Raw genomic sequence first — 16,616 nt, 5'->3', positions numbered from 1 at the left:
CACTGTTGTACCCAAATTGCAAAGATGGCCAGAAAAAGCTGGGTACCACGCTGGAATTGCTGCAATGGAAGGCAGAGAATGGTACTTCTGACAAGGGGTTTGAAAAGTTGCTGAAAATAATAAAGAAGATGCTTCCAGGAGAGAACGTATTGCCCTCTAGTACGTACGAAGCAAAGAAGGTTGTCTGCCCTCTAGGATTAGAGGTGCAGAAGATACATGCATGCATCAATGACTGCATCCTCTACCGCGGGGAGTACGAGAATTTGAATGCATGCCCGGTATGTAGTGCATTGAGGTATAAGATCAGGCGAGATGACCCTGGCGATGTTGAGGGCGAGTCCAACCCCAGGAAGAGGGTTCCAGCGAAGGTGATGTGGTATGCTCCTATAATACCACGGTTGAAATGTTTGTTCCAAAACAAAGAGCATGCCAAGTTGTTGCGATGGCACAAAGATGACCGTAAGAAAGATGTGATGCTGAGGCACCCCGCTGACGGGTCGCAGTGGAGAAAAATCGACAGAGAGTTCAAGTCATTTTCAGATGACGCAAGGAACTTAAGATTTGGTCTAAGTACAGATGGCTTTAATCCTTTCGGTGAGCAGAGCTCCAGTCATAGCACCTGGCCAGTGACTCTATGTATCTATAACCTTCCTCCTTGGTTGTGCATGAAGCGGAAGTTCATTATGATGCCAGTGCTCATCCAGGGCCCGAGGCAACCCGGCAACGATATTGATGTGTACCTGAGGCCATTGGTTGAAGAACTCTTACAGTTGTGGCGTGACGAAGGTGTACCTGTGTGGGATGAGCACGAACAAAAGGAATTTAACCTACGGGCGTTGTTGTTTGTAACCATCAATGATTGGCCTGCTCTTAGTAACATTTCAGGGCAGACAAACAAGGGATACAATGCATGCACACACTGTTTAGATGAGACTGACACTATATATTTGGGAAACAAGAATGTGTACCTGGGGCATCGTCGATTTCTTCCAAAACAACATCACGTAAGAAAGAGAGGAAAGCATTTCGGAGGTGAGGCAGATAACCGAACGAAGCCTACCCGCCCTACTGGGGAAGTTATATATGATATGGTCAAGGATTTAAAAGTGATCTTTGGAAAGGGTCCTGGCGGACAATCTGTTCCGCATGATGTTGATGGACACGTACCCATGTGGAAGAAGAAGTCGATATTTTGGGAGCTACCCTACTGGAAATTCTTAGAGGTTCACTCTACAATCGACGTGATGCACGTGACGAAAAATCTTTGCGTGAACCTGCTAAACTTCTTGGGCGTGTATGGGAAGACAAAAGATACACCGGATGCACGACAGGACCAGCAAAATATCCACGAAGGAAACAACCTGAATCCAGAGAAGTATCAAGGTCCTGCCAGCTACGCTCTTACGAAAGAGGAGAAGGAGATCTTTTTTGAAGTCCTGAGTAGCATCAAGGTCCCGTCTGGCTTCTCGTCGAATATAAAGGGAATAATAAACATGTCAGAGAAAAAGTTTCAAAACCTAAAGTCTCATGACTGCCACGTGATTATGACACAATTACTTCCGGTTGCATTGAGGGGGCTTCTGCCGGAAAATGTTCGAGTACCCATTGTGAAGCTATGTGTGTTCCTCAATGCAATTTCTCAGAAGGTGATCAATCCACTTACTCTACAAAATTTACAGAAGGATGTGGTCCAATGTCTAGTCAGCTTCGAGTTGGTGTTCCCACCATCCTTCTTCAATATTATGACACATCTCCTAGTTCACCTGGTCGAAGAGATTGGCGTTCTCGGTCATGTATTTCTACACAACATGTTCCCCTTTGAGAGATTCATGGGAGTCTTAAAGAAGTACGTTCATAACCGTGCTAGGCCAGAAGGAAGCATCTCCAAGGGCTATGGAACAGAGGAGGTCATTGAGTTTTGTGTTGACTTTATTCCTGACCTTAAGCCGATCGGTGTTCCTGAATCACGCTATGAGGGGAGACTGCGTGGAAAAGGCACGCTAGGAAAGAAAGCAACGTGTATGGACGGACATTCTTTCACTCAAGCACACTACACAGTTCTACATAATTCCATCTTGGTGGCTCCGTACAAAGAGGAACACAAGGATATCTTACGCTCTAAATACCCGGAGCAACGTGAAGATTGGATTGATGGAGAACACATGAAGACTTTCGGCGGTTGGTTGCAAACACGTCTCATGAATGTCACCGATGACGAGCAGCTATACTTGTTGGCCAAGCAACCATCTTCTACTATATTGAATTTTCAAGGGTACGAGATTAATGGGAACACATTTTACACTTTCGCCCAAGACAAAAAGAGCACCAACCAAAACAGTGGTGTCCGCTTTGATGCAGAAGATGGCAATGGGAACAAGGTCACATATTATGGGTACATAGAGGAGATATGGGAACTTGACTATGAACCTAATTTCAAGGTCCCTTTGTTCCGGTGCAAATGGTTCAACCTGAAAGACGGGGTACAGGTAGACCCGCAGTACGGAATGACTACAGTGGATTTCAAGAATCTAGGGTACGACACCGAACCATTCGTCCTAGCCAGTGAAGTGGCTCAGGTTTTTTATGTGAAGGACATGTCTAGCAAACCGAAAAAAAGAAAAGAAAGGCAAGATGACACATCATACAATGAGCCAAAGCGGCACATAGTTCTTTCAGGAAAAAGAAACATCGTGGGAGTAGAGGACAAGACAGACATGTCAGAAGATTATAATAAGTTTGATGATATTCCACCCTTCTAGGTAAAAAATGACCCAAGCATCATCTTAAACAATGAAGATTGTCCATGGTTGCGTCGCAGTCAGAAGAAAGGTAAACAGACGAAGAAAACTCAGAAGACTAGCTAGATAGGGATCGTAACTTGTGTATCTCAATATGGGAGTAGAGGACAAGACAGAGAAGTCTTTAGCTAAGCTCCTTCATTATCTGCAAATTATAATCTTTTGTGCGCTATGTTATGCAGATCGAAGATGCTCGAATGCAAAAGGGATGAAATCACGGACATTGGGTTCATTGACCCGGACACAATGCATGTCAGGACCATAGAAGAACCCCTCTATAACAGGGATACACCGGAGACTTTGCTAAGGTTTTTGAAGCGACAACGTAACAAAAAGATAATACTTTGGCCTTACAACTTCCAGTGAGTGTTACTCTCTTATAACACATTCTATTTTGCTCACCATATGTTAAAATATTAACTGATGACTTATATATATGACACTACATATTTAAACTTGCGTAGGTTTCACTTTATTCTTATCGTCATTAAAATGTACGAAGGAGAAGTTGAAGTCTTTGACTCACTAACCAAAGAGCTTATACTATACAAGTCTTGTTTTCTTATGCTCAAAAGGTAATTCAAATTCTTATCGGTTTTTTTGTGAATTTCCTGATATCAACTGATTGATAACTCTTTTGTGCATTTTCTTTTGTCGGGTAGCGTATGGGAAACTTTCATCAAGGAAGATCAGTCCTTTCAATGGGCACCGAAGCTGATATGGCGTGCGAACAAAGAAAGTAGTAGTTACCTAGGTCCACACACCTTTATCATACTTGATTATTGTTTGACTGAATTATATTCTTGTACAGAAATGTGCGAAACAACCACAGGGGACTGATCTATGTGGATACTACGTTTGCGAGTACATCCACAGAATTGTCAGCGAGAGAGCGAATAATGAAAGAAATAAAGAGGTACGAAAACAATATTCACAAATTTATTTTGTTACCATAAGTTGTGCTGAGTTTCATGTATTCATTTGTATCTTATTCTTTTACATTTGAGAAGAAAGCGGGAGAAGATCTCAATCGAGGAGCGCTTCAAAGCAATTGGCGAGGAATTGTCGGGATTTTTCCTTCGGGAAGTCATACCACCATCCGGAGAGTTCCACTATGCATAAAGATCTTCTCCCGCTCCTCGATTGCTTTGTGTATATATAGTTCGACTTGGAGTGTACCACTATGGTACATGTAATAGATAGTATGCCTCGGAGAGTACCACTACGCATGAAGATCGATCTTCATGCATGTACTACTTTATTCTGGTGCATCGACTTGATATGCATCGAAGAGTACTACTTATGCAATTACATGTGTGTTATATTATATGCACCAACTTGATATGCATCACCTTGATCTTCATATGTACTATGTAAACCCAAACGCGTTTCTGGTGCATCGACGTGATACGAAACGCTCCGATACCCCTAAACCCCTCCTAAAACCCTAAACCCTGAATTCTCTGCCGCGGCAGAGATTTCTGCATTTTCTCTACCGCGGCAGGCAACCTTTGATACCGGTTTGTAATACAAACCGGTACCAAAGCTCCCTCGCCGTGCGCTCTCCTGGACGCCCACGTGGAGGCGCCATTAATACCGGTTCGTAAGGAACCGGTACCAAATGTAGGGAGCCTTTTGTACCGGATCTTTTATACCGGTTGAGAAACCGGTGCAAATGGCCCTTACGAACCGGTATAGATGAGCGTTTTTCTACTAGTGCCCTGTGTGAAGGGGTGACGTGTACTAGTGAAGTGCAATCAGGATCATATCAAGTGCGTGTTTGAACACATTTGGTTCAGTATCCCACAATACTTATTGTGTAGAAATTGAGATTAGATGATAAAAAGAGCAAGTGCCGTTGAGATCAGCAAATAATTCATTAATACTAGGAAGTGTAGCGCGACGCACGCCGCGCCTGTGGTGTCGATCATGTAGAATGTTTAGTCAATATTTAGTTCTTATGAGCTATCTTTTTGTAGTTTATGGTGGCCGTTTGGCCTACACGTGCATATGATTAATTTTGCAAAATCAACTTGTGTGGCGGATTTTTTTTCGTATTTGTTGTTGTCTAATAGTTACCATTGAAGGATTAGTCGTCATTGCAAAATTACTATCAAATAATTACTATAGAGAAATTACTACTGAAGCTAAAGATTTGTGACGAATAATTACTGGTGTGCTGATGAAGGATTAATGTGGAATAACTGTCAGCAGTGGTAGATCTATGTCGAAAAATTAATGTGGAAGAAGTTGGCAAATGAGTGTCAATGTTACAACCGTAATATTATGTCGGGAAAATATTTGGAATAACTACTATCAAAGAAGAGAAAAATAACAATGTGAGGAAACTAGTGGTAGCAAACTACGCATGGAAGTTATCTCGAAAACTTATGACCAAAGAATAGGAAGAATACTATTGGCGAATTACAGTTACCGTTGACGAACTACTTTAGGGTAACAACCGTGAAAAATTTGTGGTCAGAAAAGTGTGTGGAAAAACCACTGTCGAATAATTGGAAAAAAAGAAACTTCGAAAAAAAGTCGGGGCTAGAGGGTAAGTACCGCCGGGCCGATATGTTAAAGGTTGGCGCGGTCACTCACTGGAAGAAAATAATTATGTCACAGATTGAAAAAAATAATTATAATAAAATGAAGAATTATGTTATTTAACATCAAAAGAAATATGAGGCAAGTGCCACAAAAAATAATATAGTTGTATTGTTCATGGTACAATTACTGTAGCCGTTGGTACTGTTCATCGCGTTTACTGTTCATATGGAACACTGAACAGTGATTTGGAGGGCTCACAGGCCAGCAAAGACGTTCAAGTTCATATGCAACACTGAACTGAACAGTGAATTGGACGGCTCACAGGACAGCAAAGAGGCTCATGGTATTGTTTTTTCCAGGTAGTATGCATGTAGCAATTTTCATACGATACTATTCATGTGCATCAACAGTAACCAAGTGAATGAGGTTGAAGCAAAAGTGGTCAGCTTTTATATATAGTAGTATATACTATGGAAGCTTCGTTATATCACAACATCTCCCGTAGCTCAGTTGGTTAGAGCGTTGGTCTTATGAGCCGAAGGTCGCGGGTTCGAGCCCCGCCGGGAGAATTATCTGTTTTGCAAAAAAAAAATTGATTCTACCCGCCGCACACAATGTTTGCTGATCACAAGTGAAAAGGTATGCTGCGTTTATCTGTTTTGCAAAAAAAAATTTGATTCTACCCGCCGCACACAATGTTTGCTGATCACAAGTGAAAAGGTATGCTGCGTTTTTGTTCTACATACACGGGATAAACGTGTACGTGTTCCGTCATCCACTGAAGAATTGAAGAGTCCGCTTGTGCTTCACAAAACGACAACATGAGCTTGTTTTTATAGTACTGTACAAGAATTCCCGAGTCGTCGCGTCACCCTAAAATCTATTTCGCTCCATTGCCCCATACTATGCTAGTATCATGTTGTTCTGCTCCTTTGGTCGGCACATTAGGGCATGAGCAATGATGACATACACAACTAGCTGCACAAAAAGACGCCGCACATTGCCACGACCAACAAAAACGTCACTGTTACTAGCATTCATCGTTGCGTACGACTATGGTGCCGAGCGAGTGCTCACGTCAATAGGAAGAGATACGATAGAAGAGTAGCTCCACTCCAAGGTGAGGTCGTCTACACCGTCACCTTCGTTGGCCATTGCGCGTAGGGGTGTAAATAGATACTACGTAGGATAATTTCAATGCTGAAATCTTTAGGTGTCCATATCTGATTTTAAATAATTTGGTGGATATATAGCTCTTTATTTTTAAAAATTCGAAAATTATATTTTAAGTTTCTAAAAATTCTGAAAAAAAAAATCTGGATGTAGCTAATGATGAAATCTACGAACATGCAAAATTTTAATGTGAAATTCTTCCTACTCTATGCTACACAAAAAATGACAAATGTGTGGATCTGAGAATAGTGAATAGTGCATATTTTAAAACTATAAACCTGTCAGATTTTGTTATCTTTATGTAGTTTACAATACAAAAAAATTCACATTGAGATTTTGCACGTTTATAGATTTCATCATTACCTACATCTAGGATTTTTTTTATATTTTTTAAAAACTTAAAACTATGATCTTTGAATTTTTGAAAATTAAGGGCTACATGTAGCTCGGCCTCCGTTTGCAGTTTTCAGAGGATATAGATTAACCAAAATATAATTAGAATAATTTGAAGGTTTTAAACCGGATAATCAGATTTTGAGTCAAATGCCAAGGCAAGTTTACAAGGTTAGTAGTTACTGAGTCACCTAATTTATTTGGTAAACATGTTTAGCTCTAAATTCTATCAATTCTTGAGTTTTAGCATAAATTATGTCTTTTTTTGTTAATTGAAAATTTAAATTCCTCGCAATATTTACAAAAAATTATAACTATCTACCGATGAGAGTATATATCCGGCTATGTTTATTTCCGGTCCGACTCCGCTCCATTTTCGATTCGAATCCGCAGTTCGATATATCCGCATTTAAATCCGAAACTAGTCAATATCCGCTCCAATCCGAATCCGACAAAAATATATGGTAAAAGATATGGTATGAGCAAAATCCGATCCGATCCGTTTGCACCCCTAATTGCGCTTGGTACTCCCAAATGCCAAAGCTTCACAACGAAGTAGGGAATTCGTGAAACGTCACTACCTCATCAGGGTCGATTCTTTCAATTTTTTGTTAAAATTTTCTTTTACTTTTTTTCGAAATTCTGTCGATCTATTAATAATCATCAACAGTACAAACAGCTCATAGCGACGAGTACAAACACTAGTGCAAGCCGAAGCCGCGCCGCCATTGTCGCCCCTCCATAAGCAAAAATAGATTATTTTTTTGTCACAGTAGAGATTGTTGTAGTAGACAAACGATAACAACCATGGTAAGACAAACAATGCCAGTAACAATGACATCTTTGTCCGTCATGCTAAGACGCACCAGAAAAGCAACCATCGTCAATGATAACAACCTGATCTGAAACCAAACATGAAAATCAATCGAATCTCAGTAGTCCCGTCTAGCAGACGACTCAATGTTTTGTCCCACAATGCTAGACGCATCACCAAAATGAGGATAGAGTAAAAAGAATTTTATTCTAACTTCAGGATTTAGCAAAGAAACGAAACCTTTCCACCAATGAGGGCCCTGGTCCGCCATAGATGTATTTTGCTTGCCTCCTCTCGTTGAACCGGGATAATCATGTACCTGCCGATTCAATGCACAACCATACTCTTGAAGTATCCATACATTTGTCGTGCTGCCTACACATCACGACCAGTGACATAAATGTGTATTGGTATGAGGCAAATTATACAATGGAACAGTAGTTCTGGAACCAACATGTGCACAAATCAAGGAAAATAAAACCTGGACACGTAAGCCGCTTAAGCGCCACCGAAATAAGCAACCACTCTCCCTGTCATGCGGGCCCCAGACACCCCAGTTAGTTAAGCTCCTCCTTCCTCCTGCACTCTCTCTTCTTCTGCGATCTAAAAAAATTCCACTCCGACCCCAAGGCCGAGCCACCCACCGCCCCCTCGCAGCCATGGACATGCGGGCCCTCAACTTGAAGGCCGGCGGGCCCTTCCTCGCGCCCAGGCGCAACCCGCCGCCGACGTGGGCTCCCCTCCCCGCCGGGGAGGCCGGCTCGCTGGCTGTCGGGTCGACGAGGGGGCCGCGGTGGCCCAGGTTGGCGGCGAGCGCGTCGGGGAAGAAGAGCCACAGCAGTCCCGACGCCGACGAGCCCAGGAACAAGGCCTCTTCTTCCGGTAAATTATTCTCTCTTGATAAGATGAGAGCTTCCATGCTCTTCGGGTTGTAGTCGTGGGAACAGAGGGATCTCGGCGCGCGGGGGAGGTGGTCAAACCCCCCTTTGTAGTAGATTCGATGCGTATCGGGCTGATAGGACCAGGGGAGGGGATTCTGGTATCCTCTTTCCGGTGATCGCTACGGTCTGGGTCACGAAATGATCGAATTAGGAAACATGACATGATCCTCGCATCAATCAGAGTTTGCTGTTAGTAATAATGGTAAATTTAGTTGCAATTGGTGGTAGATAAGCTAGTGGAGGAAAAAAATTGAACATTAGAATGGACTCCTCAGGCTTGAGGGTCTATTCCCCTTTTTCGATATCAAAATGTTTTTGTGATTGAAAACTTGTAATGGTGGAAATAAGAAAATTTGTAACGGTTGACTGCACCGACTCTGATGTACAAAATGTCAACTTCTAGCTCTAGTTGATGCGTGGCTTTTTCCCTCAGCCGCAGTTCTTTGTTCCGGTGTGAATAGTGGAGCCATCATATTAAGATATGTTTGATGTCTCTTTACTACCATGCTTAGTGGAAATGCCTAAGCAGGATTGATAAAGACTCTGTAGAATTGATGTCTTTCTTAATGCAGGAAAAGGCGATGCATCTTCTCCCATTGGAGATGACAATGCAATGAGCCAAACCCATGGCGAACCGAAATCCAATGACACCATGTATGTACCCAGCAACTTGTCGTATTGGCGGGATGTGAGGGCAAGCTTTGTGATTCCGAAGTCGGTAAGACCAATACTTTTCATCTAATTTATTGCAGCTGTGGCTGTCCATTATCTTGTAAATGAAGACAATATTTGGAAACTAGGTGGTCTGCTTCGTAAATTCCACTCATGCTGGGTACTAAGCACGGTCCTTTTAAGTGATTATTATTTAGCGTAGCGGGCTAACTAGGATAACATTGACCAAATACACTTTAAAACCGAAATGAATTAGCTGGACATATTATTACTCTGTAAGTCATATTATTTAGGTGCCATCATATCAGAGACAATGAAATTACGTAGGCTCACCTGGCCTGTTGTTAACACAATATCATACTTAACAAGAGCTAAGCGCTCCATGAGGACTTGGAAACTTAATAAGAGCTAACTGTATCGAATTGTCCATAGGACACATTTTGTTCTCAGTATTCTAGAGTCATTTTTTTCATCCTAGTTGAAACTTTTCTTCTATTTAGTAGTTCCCCAATTAGGATATCGTTGACTAAATACACTTTAAAACCGAAATGAATTAGCTGGAAATATTGTTACTCTGCAGTTATATTATTTAGGTGCCATCATATCAGAGACAATGAAATTGCGTAGGCTCACCTGGCCTGTATGTTAACACAACATCATACTTAACAAAGCTAAGAAGAGCTTGATGAGGACTTGGAAACTTAATAAGAGCTAACTGTATCGGATTGTCCATAGGACACATTTTGTTCTCAGTATTCTAGAGTCATTTTTTTCATCCTAGTTGAAACTTTTCTTGTATTTAGTAGTTCCCTAATTAGGATATCGTTGACTAAATACACTTTAAAACCGAAATGAATTAGCTGGAAATATTGTTACTCTGCAGTTATATTATTTAGGTGCCATCATATCAGAGACAGTGAAATTGCGTAGGCTCACCTGGCCTGTATGTTAACACAACATCATACTTAACAAAGCTAAGAAGAGCTTCATGAGAACTTGGAAACTTAAGCAGAGCTAAGTGTATTGAACTATTCATAGCACACATTTTGTTCTAAGTATTCTAGAGTCATTTTTTTCATCCTAGTTGATGTTTTTCTTGTATTTTCTTTTTTTCCCTGTAGACGAACATTCATCATATCAGAGAGAATGCTATTGTGTAGGTTCACTCGGCCTGTATGATCACCCAACATCATACTTAAGAAATGCCGAAAGGAGTTTCATGAGAACTTAGAAACTTGCAGAAATAAGTGAATTGTGCTGTCCATAGCACGCATTTTGTTCTAACTAAGTAACTATTCTAGTCTCTAGAGTTAACTTTTTATCCTAGTTAACACTATTCTTGTCTCTCTTTTTTCTTTTTGGAGGGGCATTGAGATTAGATTTTGAACTATGACATATGTGTGTAATTTGCCTTGACACTGGATTTCATAAAGGTTCTCGCTATGGTCTTTAACTCAATTCCAGTTAAACTTCCTGCCGGTAGAATAATGGAGTTATCTTCACTTTTAACCATCACACTGCTTGAGCATTTCCATTATGTAGTGATAAGATATTCAGTGAGCTATTCTTAATACAAAAGCATTGCCTTATTTACTATTTTGCTTGTCCTGAAAATTTTATGTTTTGTCCTGTCAGTACACTTGATCTTTTTTTTCCTAATTTACTCTCCATAATGTTTTCAAATTAGGAGCAAGCAGTCGACGTAAATACTCTACCACAGACATCATTCGATGGCCCAGTACACTGTCTTCCTCGGAAATGGGCCCATTCCATCTCTGCCCCAGAATCTGGCTGTGTGTTGGTTGCCACGGAAGAGCTTGATGGGAACGGTACCTTCGAGAGAACTGTCATCCTCCTCCTGAAACTAGGTTCAAGAGACGCCTACGATGGCCCATTCGGCGTCATCCTGAATCGCCCACTCTACACAAAGATGAAACACGTGAATCCATCCTTCCGCGACCAGGCGACACCTTTCAGCGACTGCTCCCTGTTCTTCGGAGGCCCTGTTGATATGAGTGTATTCTTGATGCGGACCAACGAGGGCAGGCCCATCAAGGGGTTCGAAGAGGTGGCGCCGGGCGTATGCTTCGGGTTCAGGACCGACCTGCAGAAGGCTGGCCACCTGATGAAGAACGGTGCAGTTAACCCTGAGGACCTGAAGTTCTACGTCGGGTACTCCGCTTGGGATCACGACCAGCTGCTGAGCGAGATCGACGCGGGGTACTGGGTCGTTACCTCCTGCAGCTCAGGCCTGATAACGGACGCGCTGACGGCCGACCCTTCTTGCCTGTGGAGCGAGGTACTGCAGCTGCTGGGAGGCCAGTACGCGGAGCTGAGCCAGAAACCGAAGGAAGATAGCGCGTGAAGCCTCGTACTTGCGGCATGGCACAGCGAACTGTTGTGTTCGATTTGTACATAATTCAGTAATCTCGTCCGGTCAGCGGTCACATCATGTGGGGAGGCTGTTTTTTCTTCTGTTTCTTGGATCAAATAATGTATTTACTGTTAGTCCTTGTACAACCTTTTTCCCTTTTTATGAGAAAAAAGAAACGACGCAGGACCCGAGAGTATAGCGGTGGTATGTGACTATGTGCAGTGATCAGTCAGCTTCTCCTGGAGTTTTTATCTGTATTTACTGTTAGTCCTTGTACAACCTTTTTCCCTTTTTATGAGAAAAAAGAAACGACGCAGGACCCGAGAGTATAGCGGTGGTATGTGACTATGTTGCTCGTCATGACATGTTGGCCTTTTCTGCTCCTATCCGTATCTTGTTTTTCTTTTCTTTGTTAGAGCCTATCTGTATCTAAATCATTTTCAAGATCTTGCATTTGGCATCTGTTATGTGAGAAATGCATACAGGCACAAGTAGTGGCCAACAGTCTGTCGCGTCTGATTACCCAAACGCGTCAGGCACAAAGCTAGGGATGGGGAGAGATTGTGACACGATCAGAACCCACATCCGCGAACGAACGCGTCTTTTGTGTGCGTGCTAATATCCGCGTCCAAAGCTTCTGCTCATTTTGGTGCCCTTTTTCCTCTTTACCTGCCGACCTCTGAATATCCACTGTGCTCTGCTCCCATTTGGTGTTAAAATGCTGACATTTACTGATAGCAAGCGCGAAGAATTTACGGTGCCAGCTTCTGTTATTGGACTTTATTTCCTTCTAGGCGATGTTCTGAAGAACTCGTCAAATGCAGTAGAGGAAATGTGCAACAGGGTAGCGCGAGTAACGACCAAGGACTGGGCAGGGTAGAAATGCACAAGCACAACGCAGTGTCAGTGACCTGAGTGGCGACAGTTCAACTGTTCACAGTTAATTCTGCGACGTCGTCGCGATGGAAGTTACTGCGTCATGCCGTCTCCCTGTCTCTAGAAGACAGACTACAGAGTCCGCCCAGGTTACCTGACGTAGGCCCAGTTTTTTTGGTAGCTTCTCCGAGAAACTGCCCTCCCCCAGCTTCCTGAGGAAGCCGATGACAAAATTTTGTGAGGCTTCCAAATTAGTTTAGCCTTAGCTATTCTAGAAGCCTCGAAAATTTTTAGAACCGGCTTCCCAGGAAGCTGGGGGGGCAGCTTCTCCAAAAAGCCGCCAAAAGAACTGGACCGTAGTCAGGATTGCTAGGAAAAGAGTACTCGTTTAGATGATCGATTCCAGCCGTCAGATCTGAATGTGTTGTTTTTTCTTTCACAAACACGGCCTGTATTTGGTATTGGTCGAGAACTCGTGGCCGAATTTGGGGACTGCACTAGCACACGTACGTATGCCGATTTCATCTCGTCAACATGCACTCGGAACCTGCACCAAGGTCAAATGCATGTTCTGGAGATTGTTTTTGGGTTTTCTACGAAAATGAGTCAGAGCCCTCGGACTCTGCATTGATTTTGATGCACAGGGTAATCTTATTGCCAAGTTTTTAAGTGATTACATGACCAGAAAAGGTGATTTAGAGACGGTGCAACTACTGTTTAATAAAAGGTATAACTTGAGTAGATTTGTAGCTCGCAAGCTCATGTGATCCAATTATTTATTTTCAACTCCAAGATCATGTTTTTAGGTATTAAAATTGTAAAAAATCAGGATAAACTCAATAATGTTTCTAACAAACATGCAGAATCCTATTTGAAAATACTTCATATTCTCAGATACACACAAAAAATAAAAAAAAATAAAGATATGGATCTAAGTATAGTAAAAATGCATATTTTTAGAACTCAAATTTTCTTATTTTTGTGTAGCCTAGAATTCAAAGAGTTTAGCGTTACGATTATTCTAACATCACATCTTTGTTGGTAGAAAACTATACCTAGGAAAAACCTAACCTATTTATGACGTCCGACTTACCTGTGATGATAAATTGGAAGGGATTTTCTACATAACCCTTTACTTAGATATAGGCAGTTCCCACGAGGCGTACGAGAAATAACCTTCCCGTGACACGAATCATGAACAAGAGCATACTTGTAGGATATATCATTGTCTACACACAGATTTTTTTCAGATGTTTTGAAACATGTAAATATCATTTTTCATATTTTTTTTCTAAAATAAAGAGATCACCGGACCTGGGGAGGCAATGAGAGTTTTTGCTATAACTTGATATATTTTCACTAAATTGAAACTGTATTTTATGAAGCCATTGAGACTTGATAAATCTTAAGTCAACCGTGAATTTTTCCATCAAAAAATAGTGAAATGAGACTTAACAAAACGGTTTTGCTAAATCTTCAGCCGTTGAATCGTGCCAAGATTCGTGCATCATCTTATCCTTATCTCCCATCTCTTCTTCTTGGCAATGACTCTACGACGGGGGAGGAGGCGGAGGAACGTTCGCCGAGCCGAAGCCGATGACAGCAAGGATGAAACTTATGGTTAGGAGTGAGGGAGGAAACGGAGCTTAGAGGGATGGCCGAGGCGGCGGTGAACTGGCGGTGGTGGCGCTTCGATAGGGTAGGGTGGCGAAGCGTCGCGGCAGCGGGCTGGCCGTAGGCGGGATGGTTGGCGATTAGGCTGGTGGTGAGGGCGGAGGCATTGCCAAAGAGGAGCAAAAAGCTGATGACGTAGACTGAGCCTAGGCACACCCTTAGAGGTCGTTTGGTATCCATCATTTGAGCCTGAAATCCTGGAATTCATTTTAAAATTCCATAGGTGGGCTGTTTGGTTGCCACAGAATTGAGCCATCATTTCATTTAGGAAATCCAGCAAAATGATGCCATGTGTAATCACAATTCCGAACTGAAACCTGTCATTCACAATTCCTGTGGCAACCAAACAAATTCAATATTGAATTCTACTGTCATTTACAATTCCTGTGGCAACCAAACAAGTGTCCATTTCTGGAATTACAATGTAATTCATTTCAAAATGCTACAAATAAAATGAAAATCTGGCTTCCAAACGACTTCTTAACAAAATTGTTTCCGTCTCTTCTAGTTCCTGGAGTAGAATGTTCGGTTGGTCCGTTCGGGGGCCCGGAACCTTGGGCGAACGGTCGAGGAAGAGGTGCTGGAGCGCGTCATCTGTTCCATCCTCGGTCGACAGGCGAAAAGTGTCGCTGGTGAAGTGGCGATTCATCGGTCTCGGTCCGAGGCTGGCCACCTTAGCTAGTATTGCCTGGTCAACAAACCCGGCACCATCGCCCAAACCTCGCCTAAACCTCTAGTTATCGCGATAGATTCGTTTCAAGTCCCCATCAAAACTGTTTCATCTTGATGGAGCTGCACTAGTGTCAAATGTCAACACTTGATTTCAAGTGGCGAATTTCAATCGTACTACTTCTTCCGTTCCTCGAAAAATGCATGAGTTTTCAAAATTTAGATGTAAGTAGGTGTTATTTATTGTCTAGAAACATCTAAATTTTAAAAAAACTAAGACATTCTTCGTGGTACGGAGGGAATATGCCACACTCTGGGCCAATCGCAGCACGGATCAGGTTGTTCGACGACGTAATCTTTATTCATTGCATAGCTAATTCGACTGTACTGGTCTTAAAAAATTTGAGTATGTATGCTTTTACATCAAAATCTCCATGTCATCGACGCTAATGTCCCCGTGAACGAGCTGCTCCCTGCCGCCACTGCTGCCGCCACTATACCCGCCGCCCATATGCGTGTACGCGTACGCGTTCGCGCCACCCTGCGCGGCGCCGGCGCCGGCGCGCAGCTCCGCGTACTGCCTCGGCCCGGTGGCGGCGGCCTCGGCCGCGCTGTCCCGCGCCGCCACGAGCTGCGCGTCGGCGGCCATGCCGGCGTCGGACGCCACGCTCTGCACGGACCGCGGCGACAGGGGCGCGACGGAGCCGGTGCCGTACGCGGCGGCCGCGCGCTCCGGGAAGTTGAGCGCCGACGCGCCACTGTCTGCGAGGAGGCCGCCGCGGAGGAAGTAGACGGCGGTGTCGTGCGCCACCGCGGCGCCCTCGGGCGTGGCGTAGGAGCCGAGCCACAGGCGCTCCCTCGTCCCGGGCACCCGGATCTCCGACACCCACTTCCCCCACCGCCGCCGCCGCACGCCCTTGTACCGGCACCGCTCCTCCTCCGCCTCCGCCCGGCTCATCGCCGCGATGATCGATCAAGCTGACCTCCGGGACGCCGAGCTAATCTTCAGTTGACTCTCTGGCTGGCTGCTAGCTGCTGCACCGGTCGAGCTTGCATGAGTTCGTACGTACTGCGCTCTATATAGGTGCGAGAGGTCAACCCACAAACGAGTTGACCATGCATGCATGAAGGATCGAATCGGCTTGGAGTTTGACCTTGCTATCGAGCTGTGACCTGTGAGTGGATAGGTGCAGTAAGACAGCCTACAGCCGTGTGGTGTTCGATATTTGTGGTCGGTACGAGAGCAACGGCGGCGGGGTCAAAATCTTCAAAGGGTCAAAGCGTTTTTTATGGTCGCACGTCTCGTATGAACACGCTATGATGGTAGGCTCCCCAGGTCGCCATCACATTTTATGGGGAAGCCCCTCTCTCTCTGTATGCATCGTGTCTAGAAGGCTGCGACCTTGGAAACTCTACTACAACATTAGAATTGTTGGGGCTGACTTTCCTGCAAACAAGTCGTAAAATAATAATTATTGTATTATGTAACTATATGACATAGCTGACTATGCTGTTTACTTGACCAATCTAATTATCTAAGCATATGTGCTTCTCCATGTAACGAGCAAAAAGATGTTTGTCAAAGGAAAACATAGAGAGAAAATTAACTTTCTATTTATAAACCAAGTAAGTAAAAATGTTTAGGGCATGTTTGATTCAAAGGATTTCTAAACAAATTTTGT

General features: G+C 43.4%; 2 protein-coding genes and 1 non-coding gene across 3 annotated transcripts; 2 read left to right on the top strand and 1 right to left on the bottom strand.

Moving 5' to 3' along the window:
• The first annotated feature begins 5,843 nt into the window (after positions 1-5,843).
• On the top strand, positions 5,844-5,917 carry TRNAI-UAU (transfer RNA isoleucine (anticodon UAU)). The gene has a single exon. It is a non-coding gene; the product is annotated as a tRNA-Ile (tRNA).
• Positions 5,918-8,318: 2,401 nt separating this feature from the next.
• On the top strand, positions 8,319-11,903 carry LOC127345150 (uncharacterized). The gene is made up of 3 exons (XM_051371585.2): positions 8,319-8,610; positions 9,242-9,387; positions 11,029-11,903. The coding sequence occupies exons 1-3, from the start codon at positions 8,388-8,390 to the stop codon at positions 11,704-11,706; spliced, it is 1,047 nt and encodes a 348-aa protein (XP_051227545.1). The 5' UTR covers positions 8,319-8,387; the 3' UTR covers positions 11,707-11,903.
• A 3,368-nt stretch (positions 11,904-15,271) lies between these two features.
• Positions 15,272-16,198, bottom strand: LOC127345151 (ethylene-responsive transcription factor ERF020-like). Its single transcript, XM_051371587.2, has one exon. The coding sequence runs from the start codon at positions 15,890-15,892 to the stop codon at positions 15,353-15,355; it is 540 nt and encodes a 179-aa protein (XP_051227547.1). The 5' UTR covers positions 15,893-16,198; the 3' UTR covers positions 15,272-15,352.
• Between the last annotated feature and the right edge of the window lie 418 nt (positions 16,199-16,616).

This window comes from Lolium perenne, chromosome 3 (genome assembly GCF_019359855.2).
Source record: "Lolium perenne isolate Kyuss_39 chromosome 3, Kyuss_2.0, whole genome shotgun sequence".
Lineage (NCBI taxonomy): Eukaryota > Viridiplantae > Streptophyta > Magnoliopsida > Poales > Poaceae > Lolium > Lolium perenne.
This window is presented reverse-complemented; position numbering and strand designations above follow the sequence as displayed.

Excerpts from the sequence above, each read along its gene's own strand:
- LOC127345150 (XM_051371585.2), top strand. The coding sequence starts at position 8,388 with ATGGACATGCGGGCCCTCAACTTGAAGGCCGGCGGGCCCTTCCTCGCG. Across the intron at positions 8,611-9,241 it reads GAACAAGGCCTCTTCTTCCG|GAAAAGGCGATGCATCTTCT; the intron begins GTAAATTATTCT and ends TTCTTAATGCAG. Across the intron at positions 9,388-11,028 it reads GCTTTGTGATTCCGAAGTCG|GAGCAAGCAGTCGACGTAAA; the intron begins GTAAGACCAATA and ends TTTTCAAATTAG.
- LOC127345151 (XM_051371587.2), bottom strand. The coding sequence starts at position 15,892 with ATGAGCCGGGCGGAGGCGGAGGAGGAGCGGTGCCGGTACAAGGGCGTG.